The following is an 18459-nucleotide window of genomic DNA, read 5'->3' as shown; positions in this document are numbered from 1 at the left end:
TACTTTTGCAGTCTTATACAAATGAACAGAAAGATTGAACCTGTTTGGGGAAGAGTCTTCTCCCCTCTGTAGTTCAGCAGCCTTCCAGCCTCCTGGCTCTTGTGGAGAGACCAGAGCAAACAGGAAAACAGTCTTACATACCTGATTCCTAATTAGCATGACAGGTGACAGAAATCAGGCAGCAGACAAACTCTGGTCTGGATCTCTCATCCCTCAGTTCCAGCGCTTGCCAAACTGTGGGATGGAGTGTATGTATTATAAGGCTGCACTCCCAGGCCAAACAGGATAGAAACTGTTTAGTATCCTGGGAGCCCTATATACGGAATTTATTACCATCCCCTGGTTTCTGTCACATATCCTCCCCCCCAGCTCAGACCTCAAGGGATGAGCGACCATGGATATTAGGGAGTGCATCCTTGACAACCCGTCAGCATTGCCATGTTTGTGCCCTGACCTGTGTTCCACAGAAAATTTAAAGGGTTGTAGGCTTAGGAACCACCTGGTCACTCTAGCATTCTTTTCCCTGTTTTGACACATCCAGGTAAGGGGTGCATGATCTGTGACCAACCGGAATTTTCTCCCCAACAGGTAGTATTTGAGCGTCTCTACAGCCCACTTTATTGCGAGACACTCTTTCTCTACTATGGAGTAATTTTTCTCCTGGGAATTTAGTTTCCTACTTAAATAAAGGATGGGGTGCTCCTCACCTTGAGACTCCTGGGAGAGTACCGCCCCCAGCCCTACCTCAGATGCGTCGGTTTGGACTACGAACTCTTTGGAGAAGTCAGGTGTGACCAACACTGGTTGGGCACAGAGAGCTTCTTTCAGGCTTCTAAAGGCTTGTTCGGTTTCGGGGGACCACTTTACCATTAGCGGTCCTCTTGCTTTTGTGAGGTCAGTTAGTGGGGTTGCCTTAGTTGCAAAATTGGGAATAAACCTTCTATAGTACCCAATTAACCCCAAAAAGGTCCTTACTTGTTTTTTTGTAACTGGCCTTCGCCAATTTTGTATCGCCTCCACTTTGAGTGTTTGGGGTTTGAGTAAACCTCTGCCAATAGAATATCCCAGATACTTGGCCTCCTCCAGACCAATAGTGCATTTAGCGGGGTTAGCAGTTAGTCCAGCAGACCGGACTGCGTCAAGCACAGCTTGGACCTTTGGAAGGTGGGATTGCCAATCCTCACTATGGATTACCACATCATCCAGGTAGGCGGCAGCATACCGAGCATGTGGTTTTAAAATTTTATCCATCATTCTTTGGAATGTGGCGGGAGCTCCATGTAAGCCAAAAGGCAACACCTTATACTGAAAGAGGCCGTCTGGGGTTGAGAAGGCTGTCTTTTCTTTTGCCCTTTCTGTGAGGGGAACCTGCCAGTACCCTTTTGTTAGGTCTAGGGTTGTGAAATATCGGGCTTTGCCCAGTCTCTCTACAAGTTCATCTACCCTGGGCATAGGATAAGTATCAAATTTTGACACCGCGTTTAGTTTCCGGTAGTCATTACAAAACCTTGTTGTACCATCTGGCTTTGGGACTAAGACTATAGGGCTGTTCCACCCACTTTGGGATTCCTCAATTACACCTAGTTTTAGCATTTTTTTAACCTCTAAACTTATAGCCTTTCTTTTGGCCTCCGGGATTCGGTACGGTTTAAGGTTAACTCGGACCCCCGGTACAGAGACTAGGTCATGTTCAATTACGCTAGTTCTACCTGGTTGTATAGAGAAGATTTCTTTGTTTCTTCTCACTAAATTCTGAACCTCTCGTTTCTGATGAACAGACAGGGTTTCAGCTATGCTAACCTCTGGGTCAGTTTCTTGATTCTCTGACGGACCTGGGGGTACTAGGGTTAACAAGACTTCTCTATCTTTCCAGGGCTTGAGTAGGTTTATATGGTAAATTTGCTCAGGTTTCCTCCTACCTGGCTGTCTTACCTTATAATTTACTTCTCCCACTCTTTCCAAGATCTCATATGGCCCATGCCATTTAGCAAGGAATTTACTCTCCACGGTGGGAACCAGAACTAGTACCCTATCACCTGGAAAAAAAATTCTGACCCTAGCACCCTTATTATACGTATTCCTCTGTGCTTCTTGAGCTTTCTCCATGTGTTCCCTCACTATGGGTAGGACTGCAGCAATGCGGTCCTGCATCTGGGCAACATGCTCTATTACACTTCTGTAAGGGGTAACCTCATGTTCCCAAGTCTCTTTGGCTATATCCAATAAGCCCCTTGGGTGTCGGCCATACAATAGTTCAAACGGGGAGAAGCCTGTGGATGATTGGGGAACTTCCCTAATGGCAAATAACAGGTACGGTAACAAACAATCCCAGTTTTTCCCATCTTTATCAACCGCCCGCCGTAACATGCTCTTTAAGGTTTTATTGAACCTTTCCACTAAACCATCTGTTTGTGGATGATAGACTGAGGTTCTGAGATGCTTGATTTTTAGGAGTTTACATAGCTCTTTTGTTACTTGGGACATAAACGGTGTTCCCTGGTCAGATAGAATCTCTTTAGGAATTCCGACCCGGGAAAACAGAACTACTAACTCTTTTGCTATGTTTTTAGCAGAGGTGCTACGTAGGGGAACTGCCTCCGGATATCGGGTGGCATAATCCAATATTACCAATATATGCTGATGTCCCCTAGCAGACTTTATTAAGGGTCCTACTAGATCCATAGCAATCCGGTCAAATGGTACCTCTATTATGGGAAGGGGTACCAATGGGCTGCGGTACGCCTTGAACGGGGCGGTGATCTGACATTCTGGGCATGAGGAGCAATAGTTTGTAATTTCTGCCAGAACCCCAGGCCAATAGAAGCTTCGGAGAACCTTTTCTTTTGTCTTTTCCACCCCCAGGTGTCCCCCCAATGGATGACTATGTGCGAGGTGTAATACTACGTTACGGAATGTCCGTGGTACCAACAATTGTTTAGTTGTAACTGATTTCCTTTTATCAACCCGATATACTAGGTCGTTCTCTACCTCGAAGTAGGGGTAATCAAGTGACCTATCTGTTTGGCCAGGAGTACTATTCTGGTCCCGTATATTTCCCCTTGCTACCGCTAATGTGGGGTCCTCCCACTGGGCCTTCTTAAAACTCCCAGGACTGACCTCTAGGTCAGCGAGGGTCTTATCCGGTTCTGGGGTGGTAAGTGTCTGATCAACATCTTGATTTGGGGTATTCCCTACCAAAGTAGTGATGGGGAAGGGAATTTTACAGCACTCCTCCTTTTCCCCCTTCTTATTTGGGCCCTCGTCAACCTCCATTTCTGAAAAAGGGAAAGGATTTGTTTCTTCTAATACTTCGTTATGGTCCGCTATTGAACTCTGGGCGCTATTCTGAGCGGGGGACCACATTTTTAGAAAATGGGGAAAGTCGGTCCCTATTAACACATCATGTGCCAGTTTGGGTACAATACCCACCTTGAAATCTAAAGAACCAAACTCTGTTTCAAAAAAAACATCAACAGTGGAATATTCATGATTATCCCCATGTATACAGCAAATTGCCACTCTTTGTGAACTGTTTCCCTGTTTCTTCTTAATGGGCAAGAGGTATTCGGACACTAGTGTGACCATGCTCCCAGAGTCAAGAAGTGCCCGAACCCTCCTACCATTAACCTTTACAAATGCCCACAAATGGTTATTCAAGGGGTCCTCTGGGCTAGGGCCCATACATTGGGACAACAGCGCATAAGGTTCCACGCTGTTGCATTGCATGGGCTCATCATTTAGTGGGCAGATTTTTGCTGTGTGGCCCCTCTCATGACAATTTACACATTTAGGTACATAGTCTGTGTCCCACTTAGAGCCTTTTCCCGGCTCCCCATGTTGGCTATTGCCCTTAGTGTGCGAACCACTGTTGCTGGTGCTGCGTGAAGGTGGTCGCCGCTCTTCAGCGCCCCTTAACCCCGGTACCCTTTTACCGTCTCTGGAAGAGTCCTGGAACCTTGGGTAGTGGGGTTGCTCCACGACTGTGGGTTGCGGGTTCTCTTCTGCTGCATTGTACCTTTCTACGAGGGCCACAAGCTCATCCGCATTGTGGGGGTCACTCCGACTGACCCAACGGCGTAAGGCAGAGGGAAGTTTTCTCAAGAACTGGTCCATGACCAACCGTTCCACGATGTGGCTGGCTGAGTTGATCTCGGGTTGTAGCCACTTCCGGGCGAGGTGGATGAGGTCATACATCTGGCTTCGGGTGGCTTTATCCATCGTGAAGGACCATGCGTGAAACCTTTGGGCGCGAACAGCCGTGGTTACGCCGAGGCGGGCGAGGATCTCGAACTTCAATTTTGCATAGACGTTAGCTTCGGCTGGCTCTAGATCAAAGTAAGCCTTCTGGGGTTCGCCGCTTAGGAAGGGTGCGATTAGACCAGCCCACTCAGCTTCTGGCCATCCCTCTCTCTGTGCCGTGCGTTCAAACATGAGAAGATAGGCTTCCACATCATCCGAGGGTCCCATCTTCTGAAGGTAGTGGCTTGCCCTGGTCATTTTCGGGACTGGGGCTGCCTCTGCCAGGGGAAGGTTACTGATAGTCCCCCTTAGGATCTCGAGTTCCTGCTGTAAGCCCTGGGCGAACCGTTGTTGCTCCTCTCTCAGCAAGCGGTTTGTCTCTTGCTGGTTTGCATTCGTCTGTTGCTGGTTTGCATTAGTCTCTTGCTGGTTTATTGACAGCCGTTGCTGGATTGCATTAGTCTCTTGCTGGGCTATTAACAGCTGTTGCTGGGTTTCATTCGCGTCTTTCTGGACAGCGACATTGCGTACCAGGGCACTCACCACGTCTTCCATCTTGTTTGGAGAGAGAGGGAAAAAAAACCTTTTTTTTTTTTTTTCTTTAAAGTTCTTTAACCCCCAGACCTTTTAGTGTTCTGCCCGCATTCTCCACCATATGTGACAAACGGCTTACTCTGGGCTCCGTCGTTTGTCCGGGACTGTTTAGAACACGGTCTTTTAGGGTAGGTTAAATGATGAGGCGTCACGTACTGTTCCTTTAAACAGGCTATGCCTGGTTTATTCAGTCCCAGGCACTGAGACTGCCACAGTGCATACAACAGAAAACAGATCAAAACAAAAGCTGCTCACCTGAGCGATAACTTAACTTAGATATCCCTGACTCAAGGTTGGAAGTGGCTTTTCCACTCCCAACAACAAAACAAGGTACTTTTGCAGTCTTATACAAATGAACAGAAAGATTGAACCTGTTTGGGGAAGAGTCTTCTCCCCTCTGTAGTTCAGCAGCCTTCCAGCCTCCTGGCTCTTGTGGAGAGACCAGAGCAAACAGGAAAACAGTCTTACATACCTGATTCCTAATTAGCATGACAGGTGACAGAAATCAGGCAGCAGACAAACTCTGGTCTGGATCTCTCATCCCTCAGTTCCAGCGCTTGCCAAACTGTGGGATGGAGTGTATGTATTATAAGGCTGCACTCCCAGGCCAAACAGGATAGAAACTGTTTAGTATCCTGGGAGCCCTATATACGGAATTTATTACCATCCCCTGGTTTCTGTCACAATATATATATATATATATATATATATATATATATATATATATATATATACAGTGTTCGACAAACCTATACATTTGCACGCCCCGGGCGAGTGGATTTAACATTGTGGCGATCTCCTATTGGCCCAAGCAGCACACGTTTGGTACTAGGTGGCGAGTAGATTTTTTGGTGATTTGTCGACCACTGTATGTATATATATATATATATATATATATATATATATATATATATATATATATATATATATATATATATATATATATATATATACACACACACACACACATGTATGTTTGTGTATACTGTATATGTGTGTGTCCCAAAAAAGACTTTAAATGGTGCTTTATGGTCAAGTTAAAAAGTCAAACACAACAGCTGCAGATGGTTGTGGGCGTGATGTCCTTTATCCACAGCTCATGTTGATTAGTAACATGTGGAAACAAAAAACACAAAAACAGTGTAATACCTCAGTGGGTAGGTGAGTGAAATGGTTAATTCTCCGTAAACATTCATCAGTGAAATATATCACTCGGGGGGAGATGGTGTTTAATGGGTTACATATGAATATTAATCTCACATAGAGAATATGTCCACTTATTTAAGGCCATATACACTACCGACACACTTTATTGAAGTGTGGTCGGTACCGCAAGCCAGGAAATCTCCCGGCTTGCTAGTGGCCGCCCCTCGGCGTGCCGCGCGTCATAGACGCGCGGTCACGCGTCATCGGGAGCGTGCGCCCCCTGCACGCGTGTCCAGGGGCTCCCCGAGGGAGCCCTGGTGTCCCGCGATCGCGGGACAGCGGCAGGGGGTTCCGGGGGACCCGGCGGACCCGGCAGCGGTAGGGAGAGCGCCCCGATCGGAGGGCGCTCTTCCGCTGCTTCGGCACGCGCCCGTCACACTCGGGCGCGCGCCAGGCTACTGCTGCGGCACAGAACGGGCAAATGCTCGAATAAACTGTGCCGCAGCAGTAGTATCTTAAGACATAATGGACTTGAGGTGACTCACACTGTATATAGAAAAGGGTAATCCAAGGATGGCTGGTGTTGAAAAAAAATACAGATTTAATAAAAAAACAATAATACAGAATGCAATGAAAAATACAATGAAAATAGCAAAAGAGAATATTCTTGAGATCTCGGAGGATGTCAAATTGAAATCCTACTCACGAGGTGGTGCTAGTTCATGAGCAGGTAACTATTGGATTGATAACTGGAGGCTGTGATCCCAGCTAGTCTGCTCGCTTCTCTGCCGCGATCAGTAGCTACTGATATCCCTGAGGAAGCGACACTGATGTGAAACGCGTAGTGTTAACACAGGTGAAACTGGGAGTACCTGAAGCTGTACGAGACGAACAATCTGTGACGCCATCTTGGAAGGCCGGACGGTGTATGTGATTGACGATGAGAGATCTGAACCGCAGAGCAGCGAGCAGACTAGCTGGGATCACAGCCTCCAGTTATCAATCCAATAGTTACTTGCTCATGAACTAGCACCACCTCGTGAGTAGGATTTCAATTTGACGTCCTCCGAGATCTCAAGAAGATTCTGATTTGCTATTTTCATTGTATTTTTCATTGTTTTTGTATTATTGTTGTTTTTTTATTAAATCTGGGTTTTTAACGCCAGCCATCCTTGGATAACCCTTTTCTATATACAGTGTGAGTCACCTCAAGTCCATTATGTCTTAAGATACTATATGGCCTTAAATAATTGGGACATATTCTCTATTTGAGGTTAATATTCATATGTAACCCATCTCCCCCCGAGTGATATATTTCACTGATGAAGGTTTACTGAGAATTAACCATTTTAATCCTACCCACTGAGGTATTACACTTTGTTTGTGTTTTTTGTTTCAACATGTTACTAATCAACATGAGCTGCGGATATAGGACATCACGCCCACAACCAGCTGCAGATTTTGGGTTTGACTTTTTTACTTCACCATAAAGCGCCATTTAAAGTCTTTTTTGGAACATTGCATTATCTGATTTCCAAGAAAATCAGTGGACTTTATCGGTAGTTAATGGACCTACTGTAGTCACATTAATGTTTGTATTCACATATGTTCACACTGTTTAGATAACAGTTTCACTAGTCACAATTTAATTGCAATAAACTATATTTACAAATATTAATTTAGTGTACAATTTCTGAGGACAGCACTAGGCACCACTGTGTGTGTGTGTGTGTGTGTGTGTGTGTGTGTGTGTGTGTGTGTGTGTGTGTGTGTGTGTGTGTGTGTGTGTGTGTGTGTGTGTGTGTGTGTGTGTGTGTGTGTGTGTGTGTGTGTGTGTGTGTGTGATACATATCCCGTTTGACACAATGCTTTATTGCAGGGTGTTTATTGCCCCAGGACGTATATTGCCACACAGGGGCCTCTGCCGAGTACTCTGATTGACTTCTGGAGGATGATTTGGGAATACAACGTGCTGGTAAGGTATATAACTTGGAGATACACAGCTGTATAACAAAAGGAAGGGGCTAGTCCCAATGATCACACACAAAATTATCATATATGTATGTATAATTGTATTTAATTAGTGCCAGCAGTGTACGCAGCCTTTTACCAAATTACAATACAAGGTAAATAAATGACTAACAATGAGAATAAGTGCAACAGATAGAGGACAACATAAGGCAAAGGGAGACGCTGCGCCCCCTAGGTTACATTCCAAGTGGTATGTTGGGAGGCTTAAAGACACAATCGGACTAAAAATGCATTATTTAAAATGCAGTCCGTCATGTGCACCTGGAGGTCACAGGAGAGGAGTGGGAAAGAAGAAAATGTAAAACAACTTGCCGTCATTTTCTTTTCCTGGAACCATGGCAGTGGGCACCTTTGGGTTAATCCCTTCTCACTCTAGGTAGGACAGGAAGTAGACTTTTGCAGGTAGGCCATGAAAGGCCCCTCCCTCTACCTGCACCTTAGTCTTAGGATTCTTCCATAGCTGAAATATATAACTGATAGGCATTAGACATACACAGGGAGGGTAACTATGTGCCCACTGCCATGGTTCCAGGAAAAGAAAATTACCGTAAGTTGTTTTAAATTTTCTCCTTTCCTGATCACCCTGGCAGTGGGCACCATTGAGACATACCCAAGCAGTGAAAATTTTAGGGAGGGATACATCAGAATAAACACCACCAGTTAATGCCTTATCAGTTTGACCTTTATTAATACACCTTATACTTATTTCACTACAGATTCTAACACTCTACGACCAAAGCTTGCGTCAGCTGATGATTGTACGTCTAGTCTGTAGTATTTCAAGAATGTATTTAATGAGGACCAGACTGCCGCTTTGCATATCTGTCCTGGTGTAGCCTGGGCTTTTTAATGTCCATGAAGTAGACATGGCCCTTGTAGAATGAGCTTTAATGTTCAAAGGTTTATCTTGTCCTTTGCTTTCATAAGCCTTTTCAATACAAGACACTATCCACTGGGAAATTGTTGTCTTTGATGCTGCTTGACCTTTCTTCGGTCCCTCTGGTATGATGAATAGTCTGTCTGACTTTCTGATATCTCGCATCCTTTCCAGGTACACTTTTAGACATCTTACCACGTCTAATTTGTGTAGTCTTTCTTCTTTCTTATTCTTTGGTTCTGGACAGAATGACGGAATCACAATTTCTTGATTCATATGGAACTGTGATATAACCTTTGGCAGGAATTGATGTACTGGTCTGAGAACTGCCTTGTCTTGATGTATGACTAGAAATGGTTCCTTGGCTGATAGAGCCTGTAGTTCTCCCACTCTTCTTGCTGAGGTGATTGCTATCAAAAACACAATTTTCCATGATAACCATTTTAAGCCTATCTCCTGTATAGGTTCAAACGGAGCTGCTGTTAGTACATCCAATACTAGGGACAAGTCCCATGTAGGTACCCTGTTCTTGATTTGAGGCCTTAATCTTTTAACTGCCTGCAAGAACCTGATGATCAATCTTTCCATTGCCAGATTTCTTTCCAACAAGGCTGATAGTGCAGACACCTGTACTTTCAATGAGCTAAGACTGAGACCTTTCTCAAATCCCTTTTGCAGGAACTCTACTATTGATACAATTGTAGGTGAAAGGAAATTTTGTTTTTCTTTTTCACACCAATCGCGAAAGCAAACCCAGATTCTATGGTATACTTTACATGTGGAGCCTTTCCTTGCTTGTAAAAGGGTCTGGATTGTTTTGTCTGAACAACCCTTCAGTCTCAATGTTTCCCGCTCAATCGCCATGCCGTCAAGGCCCATTGTTTGGCATTCGGATGACATATTGGCCCCTGTCTTATCAGTCCTTTGCGATCTGGTATGTGCCATGGTGTATCTACTGCCATATTCACCAAGTGTGTGAACCAAAGCCTTCTTGGCCAGTAGGGTGCTACGAATATCACCTCTGCTTGGTCTTCCCTGATTTTCCTGATTGCTTTTGGAATTAGGGGAATTGGAGGGAACAGGTATACCAACTTGAAGTCCCATTTGAGACTGAGAGCATCTGTAGCTTGTGCGCTTGGGTGAAACTGTCTGGCACAGTAGTTCCTTCCCTTGCGGTTCTGATGTGTCACCATGAGATCTATGTCTGGCTGACCCCATCGCTCTACCAGTTCTTGAAACACCTGTGGGTCTAATGCCCATTCTCCTGGGTGTATGATGTTCCGACTTAGAAAGTCTGCTGTGACATTTTCCAGTCCTGGGATATGTATGGCTGTAATTTGCGACAAGTGGCGCTCTGCCCAAAAGAGGATTTCTGCTGTGAGGTTCATCAGCTTTCTGCTCCTGGTTCCTCCTTGCTTGGCTATATACTTGACAACTGACCTGTTGTCTGATTCTATTTTTATATAGCCACCATTTATTTGGTCTTGAAAAGTTTCTAGGGCCCTTTGTACTGCTTTTAGTTCCAGCAGATTTGAAGGAAGATGCTTTTCCTGGTTTGTCCAGGTTCCTTGCACCAATGTTTCTCCCATTTGGGCACCCCAACCTGCGTTGCTCGCATCTGTTGTAATTCTTACCCAGTGTACTGGGTGTAATGTTTGTCCTTTTTCCAGGTTTCGGGTATCTTCCCACCACTTTAATACCTGCTTTGTGTGTGGGTGTAACAAGATTCTTTGTCTTGGTTTTTGTGATTCCCGTTCCACTGTTGTAAAAAAAAAATTGTAATGGTCTCATATGTAGTGCTGCCCATTTTGTGACGCTTAATGTTGCAGCAAATTTTCCCAGGAGCTTCATGCATTCTTCTGCTGAAGTCCTGGCAGCTTTCCTGAGCTTCTTTGTTTGCATGGCTATGTCTTGCCTCTTTGCGTCTGGTAGTCTCACTTCTCCTTTTGCCGTATCGAATTCTACCCCCAGAAATCTTAACAGTTGAGTGGGCATGAGATGACTCTTATCTCTGTTTATTTACCAACCGTGCTGTTCCAGGAAGCTTATTACCATCTTCTGGTCTTGTTGTAGTTTCTCCAGGCTTTTTGATTTTACCAGGATGTCGTCCAGGTATGGGTATATCTCTACCCCTCTTTCTCTCATTTTTGCCACTAGAGGGGCTAGAACCTTTGTAAACGTGTTTGGGGAAGTCGTCAGACCAAATGGCAGTGCTGTGTACTGATAATGATCTTGATTTACTGCAAACCTTAGAAATATTTGGTGTCCCTTTGCTATGGGCACATGTAGATAAGCGTCTTTTAAGTCTATCGCCACCATCCAGTCTCCTGGTTGTACCTCTTGAATAATCAGGTTCAACGACACCATCTTGAATTTTCTTATTTTCAAGAATAAATTTACCTTTCTTAGGTCTAGGATTGCTCTGTAATCCCCTGTAGGTTTCTTTACTAGAAATATTCTGGAATAAATTCCACTTCCTCTGTCTTCCTGAGGTACCTTCTTTATTACTTCTGCTTGTAATAACTTCTTTATAGCCGAATTCATTTGCCTTCTTTTTTCCTTGGACTGTATACATGTTATTACGCCCATATTTCTTCTTGGCATCTCTCTGAATTCTATACTGTACCCCTGACGAATGGTCTGTAATACCCAATTGTCCTGTATTGTTTGGGCCCAGGTTGCAGAAAACTGCTTCAGTCGCCCTCCTACTGGCAACTGCTGGGCGCTCTGACCTTCATGTAGACTTGTTCTTTGTGAATGATCCTCTTCCTCTGGCGCCACGAAAAAGCCGGTTCTGGCCGCCCTCCATGTTGTTTGTCTTGGAAATGACCTGCCAGGTCTATATGCCTTTGCTTCCTTATACTGGTTTCTATTAGCCTCTTGGAAACCGAATCTTCTGGCCCTGTTTTCCTGAGGTAAAAAAGTGCTCTTACCTCCTGATGCTTTTGTTATTATCGCATCCAGTCTGTTACCGAAGAGGAATTCACCTTCAATGGTAGTCCACATAAGCTGTTCTTTGATGCTGTGTCAGCCATCCACTGTCTGAGCCATAAAGCCCTTCTTGCTGATACCGCTAGCACCATAGATTTGGCTGCTAATTTTACCGCATCCAATGAGGCCTCCGCTATGTAATCTGTTGCCCACTTTACTTCGGACAGTGCTTTATTTATTGCTCGGCACTGTTTCAGAGCCAAAGCCCAACATATAAAGGGCGGAGATCCAATCACAGGAGGAGGGTGTGTGAGTATTCCTCCAATGATAGGGCACAGGGCAGAAGCTGCAATGAGAGGCAGCACATGTGCCATTGATTGCCAGAGGAAGCTTGCAACTGCAGAGGTCTGCAAGGCTATAGTAAAAGCCAGGAGTGGGTTCCTTACACAACCCTAAATTAAATTAAACATATCTTCTCACTCTCTATATAGAGTAATAGAAAAGGATAACACTCACTCGTTTTAAGTTTTAAAAATGGTATAAAGTAAAGAAATACAATGTTCAAAAGCAGTATACAGAATGCTTATACAAAGAGTGCAGTGGGATGACGGGGTGTCTCGGCGACTAAATGCACTGACTCTGTAAGCAATGGCAATGAGTGAAGCAACTTTGCTTACAATTTTTACGCACATTCGACTCATACTGTTTAGTACATAGTATTTACATCCATGTGCCAAGCGCAGTCCATTTCTGTGAGCCAAAGTATTTGACTAAAATAATGTCTGACGCTTAAGGCGCACATTAAGAAAATTAAGGTTAGAACATATTGTTGCAAATTGCTGTCAAGCCCATGGTATCTTCATATTTAATAAACTAAGTGGTGACCTGTTTGACACCTCTGTGATGCACAGGGGATATTTCAGGAATGGAGGGTTTCTTTGAGACAGGTCTCGGCCTGTCATAAAAACAATTCTTGTATTTATTTTAAACAACTTATACCCAATGTTAATCCCTAGTGTAATAGTGAAGAAAAATGCAGCGCACCAATTGATTTAAACCTTAGGTGTCATCAATACACATAGTATAAAAGTGGAGTGAAAAACACACAATATATATAAATATATATATATATATATATATATTCCATGTGATTGGGTGATTCAACAGACTGTGATATAGATATGACCTTAATTAAGGCGTTAGAAATGTGATGGAGTCTGCTGCTATCCACAAAAGTTGGCTCGTCATCTCTAAGAACTAGGAGAAAAATAAAAGACACAAGCGCACGACTCATAGTGTAGTATATAAATATATATATTGTGAAGGAGGATGGTGAGTGTTGCACGTACGGAATATCTGTTCTCTTAGACATGTAATGTAACAGGCGATAGGGGCTACCACTGTAGGTCCACAATATATTTCCTGGAACCAGGGTCACGAATGATGTGTGAATGATTCCAGTAAGCTCAACTCATGTCCTCCCTCTTCCAAAGCATGACAAGTCCTTAATGTCTTTCTTAATTTTATTGCTGGATTAGAAAACACAGGAACTCGTAGGTGTAATGTAGGTAGAGAGTGCTTCTCTATGTGGGATGCTTCTATGGGGTTAGACTATGGTAAGAGAGAAAGGCCTTACCAGGGGTGGATGCAGACAGGTCTGTACTCACTGTAATCTAGGGTGGAAAAGAAAGTGAGGGGCAGGGGTCACACTAAAGGTTGAGTGGGACTGCACTAACTGTCAGCAAAAGACAGGGGAGAACATGGGAAAGTCCATTAACTGGGAGGACTGGAGAAGCTGCAGTAGCAGTTCACTGATTATGTGCTCAGAGGCAAAAAATGCAACATTGTTGCATGTTACACGGGCACAGTGTGTGTATGTGGAGCCAATGCCTGCAGCTGAACTTAAGGAGCTGACAAGCAGAAGGGGGGTCGGGCAGGAATGTGATTCTTGTTCCATGACACTCCCCGTCTGGTATCTGGAGATACCACTATATAACTGGAATATGTGGAACATATGTGCAATGCATAACAAAGATAACATCACATTCTCAAACAATGCAAGAGTCCATGTCCACATAGCGATGTGACACCGGCCGGTATCACTGGTATCAAGGTCCCTTGGCCAAGGTTCTTTGGCAAAGGATGCAGGGTGGATGCACAGCTCCAGGTTTGCTGGTTGCACCACAATGTCTTTGTATAAAAGTCTCTGGCACTGTTTCCTTTTAGTCTTGTGAGAGAACAGTCCTTTTGTCTCTGTAGTTTCACCCACAGAGTGTATCCCCTTGTAGGTATACCAGCCGTGGCAGCCTGTTGCTCTATCACCTGGCGTTTGGCAGAAGGAGAGGGCTTTTGGCTCCTTGTGGGAGCGGATTACTGTCCCTGGAAAACTGGTTGTCGAATGTAATCCAATAAAGGGGGCGTCGTTCAGGGAGACTCCCTGAAGCTGAGCGCTGGGGTTGAACATTACCCGGATTTGATCGGGTTCCTGAGGGTGGTAGGCCCCAGGTGATTGGAGGTACCGACATTCTTTGCCTTCCTCCATTAGAGGTGCTGGCTTTGCGTGGCCGGTAAAGAATATCTTCTGGATGAAGACCACAAAGTTGTTTTTGGTCTCTGGTTCCCTTTGTGGGCCGCAGAGGTGCGAGGTGAACCTAGAGATGGCATGTTCTCCATTGTTTGGGAAGCGCCTCCTTGGTGAACGGAATGGTAGCGGAGTCACCCGACTGCTTAGTCCGTCTTTAGAGAGCTCCTTGACAGTTAACCTCGGGAATCCTCTATCTTCCCTCGAGGGTGTTTGTTTGTCATCGTTCCTTGTTGTCTGGAACGCTGTGCACCGTAGTTCATCGGTACATTTCTCTTGCACGAGAACATCTCCGCGTAGTTTGGTGAAACGCTTTTGTGTTTCTTTGTTGACTGCCATCGGGAGGTTGTTTTCTCCCTGGACATGACGAAGAACAGTCTCTTTTGTCCTTGTAAATCCTTTTGGGAAATGTCTCTGCAACTGTCCCCTTTTACGTGTTTGAACGAACAGTCCTTTTGACACTGTGGCTTCGCCTGTGGGGCGCAATCTTTTGCGGCTATGCCAGCCGTGGCAATTGGTTGCTCTGTTGCTTGATACTCTGTGGAGAGGAACAACTGTACGTCTTAATTGTGCCCTTGCTCGCGGGAGTATTGTCTGATTGTTTGTTGTTTTTAGGACGATCCCTTTATCGGTCACCTTTGGGAGGTTACTCTCTTCCTTCGGTGGAGTCGACTCATCATCCTTGGCTGTCTGGACTGCTGAGCATCCTAAGCCATTGTCGCATCCCATCGGCGTGAGGATGTCTTTGTTGGTCTCAGGGGTATGACCTTGTCTTTCCTCTTCACTTGGCCCTTCGGTCACTTGGAGATGGCCAAGACATGGTTCAGAGAGAGATGTGTGTCCACATTCTGTCACCTCCGTTCTGCGGGCATCAACGTAGTCTTGCCCGTGCTCTCTGTTAGTGCACGAGTTGCCCACTATCACCCATCCTAGGTCGAGTCTTTGGGCGTATGGCGCGTTGTGGGGTCCGTTGTGCTGTTTACGGACTTTATGTACCCTCATGATGTCCCTACCGAGCAGCAGCAGGATCTTGGCGTCTTGTTCCACCGGCCGGATGTGGTTGGCTATTCCTTTGAGGTGGGGGTAATGGAGTGCCACGTCTGGTGTGGGTATCTCGTCCCTGTTTGTGGTCATGTGGTTGCACTCGATGAGTGTGGGAAGGGGCATGTTCACTTTGCCGTCTATTGAGCATATGGTGTAGCCGTTCACTCTTCTCCCTGTGGTCTCCATTTGCCCTGCGCACGTTCTGAGAGTGTAAGGAAAGGCACCATCTTGTATGTTAAACATGTCGAAGAACTCTGACCTGACCAGTGATCGGTTGCTCTGGTCGTCGAGGATTGCGTACATCCGAATAGCCTTCTCAGGTTGTCCCTGGGGGTGCACTGCGACAAGGCATATTTTGGAGCAGGACATTTTGTCACCTTCTTTTCCGCAAACCTCAGTGCGCTGAGATGTGACGGATGTTGACTCTCCTTCTTCTTTCTCCCCGCCATGCTCCGCTATGGAGGATGGGTTCTTGAGTTGGTGGAGTGTCATCGCCTCTGGGTGTAACGCTGTCACGTGCTTGTCACTCTCGCACACTGTGCATTTGATCTCTTCCTTACAGTCCCTGGCTAGATGGGTCGTGGAACCGCAGCACTTGAAGCAAACTCCGAATTCTCCAAGTAACCTCTTGCGTTCCTCTAGGGACTTCATCCTGAACCCAAAGCACTTGTTGAGTGGGTGTGGCTTCTTGTGTATGGGACATTCCCTGTTTGGGTCCCTTGGTTCCTTGTCTCCGGCGACCGACTGATCGGGAGTAGTTTGGGCCGTGGGAGGCACGTCCGTCCTGCGGGCCGAGATGGGTGTTTGGGAGTTACCATATCTCGTCGCTGGTCTCTCGTTCTTCGGGCTGCTTGCACTGTATGTGGTTTGCGCACCTAAGATGAAACTGGGATCGTTTCTTGTCTTTGCCGCTTCGCAGATGAAGCTCACGAAGAATGAGAATGGGGGGAAGACAACCTGCTTCTCCCTTTTGTATTTGGAACCTTGTGAAAGCCACCTTTCTTGGAGGTTGAAGGGTAGCTTCTCCAGGATGGGTCTCACTCCACGAGCTGAATCTAGGGCGTTGAGACCTATTAAGGAATGGTCTTTCCTTGCGAACTCCAGTTCTTGCAGCAGGTCTCCAAGATCTCGTAACTTCGAGTAGTCTTTACTCGTGATCTTGGGGAAGCTCTCGATTCTTTTGAAGAGTGAATCCTCGACTGCTTCAGGGCTGCCATAGGTCTCTTCTAGCCTTTCCCACACTAGGTCCAGACCTACTTGGGGTTGATGTGCGTTTGCCGTCCGAAGTCTCTGCGCTTGCTCCCTGGATACGTTCCCCAGGAACTTGACTAACAGGTTGAGCTCTTCCCTTGCTGAGAAGTCCAAGCTGTCGATTGCGTCTTTGAACGTGAACTTCCACGTCCGGTAGTTCTCAGGGCGGTCGTCGAAGCTGATGAGTCCTGCGTGCACCAAGTCGCGCCGGATCATGTACTTGGCTATGTCTGTCAGACCTGAGACATCGGCGCGTTTGCCCCGTTCTGAGGTAGTTGCTGGGACGGTCTGTGCGGTCGCCTCTTCCTTGGCGTGGACGCGTGATGGCTGCTGGCTAGTGTGAGGGGCTGTTTTCTCCCGCGTGGGTGTACCTGGATTGCGAGCCTGTGGTGGTGCATCCGTGTGCACGCTGGCGTGTGGATCACTCTTGTGGCTGTGGCTATCCCAGGCAGCATGTGCCATTGATGGAGCAGCGTCTTCTCCTCGTGGTCCTAGCGAGTCTTCGGTATCTGTGGAGTCGCTCCATCCGTGTTGAGATGGTGCGCTGGTGTTTACACTGAAGAGGCTCCTTACGTAGTCTTCAGTGCGTTGGGCTGGATCCTCTGAGGCTATCCGTCTGTACGGTAGCTCCCCGCCATCCTGTTGCGCGGCTACTTCTAGGACTTCAGCTTGGGCTATGGCGGCGGCGGCTTCCTTCTCTTGATTAAGCGCCTCTAGTTCCGCATCAAATTCGGCTTTCCTACGCGCAGTGGCGGCATTGGCAGCGGCGGCAGCGGTAGCAGCAGCGGCGGCATTTGCAGCGGCAGCAGCAGCGGCGGCATTTGCAGCGGCAGCGGTAGCAGTGGCATTCTGCTCCTCCTCTTCTATGCGCGCTTTTTCTGCCCTTACTGCTGCCTCTCTGCGACTATATTCGGCCCTGGCACGTGCGGCCTCTGCGGCGGCTCGCGCCTTGGTAGCGTTTGTGCTTGCGCTGGACGCGTTAGATTGCACTGATCTTGCTGATCTAGATGAGTGCCTGGATATGCTTGAGCGCTGCGATGCAGTCTCCAGGAGGAGCTCTTTTCTCACGCTTTGAGCGTCTGTGATGGCGGCCCGCACGCGGCTGTCACGTGCAAGATCAATGTTATTTTGTAAGTCTCTTTCTTGCAGGCTTTCGCCGGTGTTGGTTCTGGTCAAGTAGGTGATGTATGTTTCTGACAGCCCTTGGTAGCACGAGTGATCAGACTTTATTTGAATAATTGCCTGCGCGAGCTGTTGTGCATTATCGCCAATACTAACGACATTGCGTAACTCCAATGCGGTTGTTTCCCAGGCCAACTCTAATTTAGCGCGGTGCGCTTCAATGTCGCTCTCATATTTTTCGCGGCCCTTTTGTGTCAGTGTGACAGTCCGTTTGGGCCTTGCGCCTGCCTGCGCCTGTTGCAGATGCGCAGCGGTCTCTGTATCTGAGAGATCGCTTTCCTGCGTGATGTCTGGTGAGGCTCTGAGTTCTGCCATGCTGTAGGTGTGTGTAGGCCTTTTGCCAGTGCGTGTGGCGTGCGGTCTTTACCTTGTCAGCGTAGGGCGTCTGTCTCAGATGGTGCCGAGCGGTGTCCTGCAGCGTGCAGCGTTGGGGTAGCTGTACTTACAGGTGTCCGTAGGCTCCTCACTGTGGGGCTGAGCAGCGGGTGGACTCAGACAGAGAAAAAGGCAATTAGGTTTGTGTGTACAGTCTGTTTGCAAAGCTGCTGCCTTGTGTGCAGGGTTGCTCGTGCAGTGTAAGCTG

At 46.5% G+C, this 18459-nt stretch overlaps 1 protein-coding gene across 3 annotated transcripts in view; it reads left to right on the top strand.

The window, feature by feature from the left end:
• PTPN22 (protein tyrosine phosphatase non-receptor type 22) overlaps positions 1–18459 on the top strand; it is a 95936-nt gene that overhangs the window by 43907 nt on the left and 33570 nt on the right. For all 3 annotated transcript variants that reach the window (XM_075615306.1, XM_075615305.1, XM_075615304.1), the window contains exon 4: positions 7859–7954. In XM_075615306.1, coding sequence (XP_075471421.1) covers positions 7859–7954 — 96 coding nt within the window. The remainder of the gene's footprint in view (positions 1–7858; positions 7955–18459) is intronic.

This window comes from Ascaphus truei, chromosome 9 (genome assembly GCF_040206685.1).
Source record: "Ascaphus truei isolate aAscTru1 chromosome 9, aAscTru1.hap1, whole genome shotgun sequence".
NCBI classification, from domain to species: domain Eukaryota; kingdom Metazoa; phylum Chordata; class Amphibia; order Anura; family Ascaphidae; genus Ascaphus; species Ascaphus truei.
This window is presented reverse-complemented; position numbering and strand designations above follow the sequence as displayed.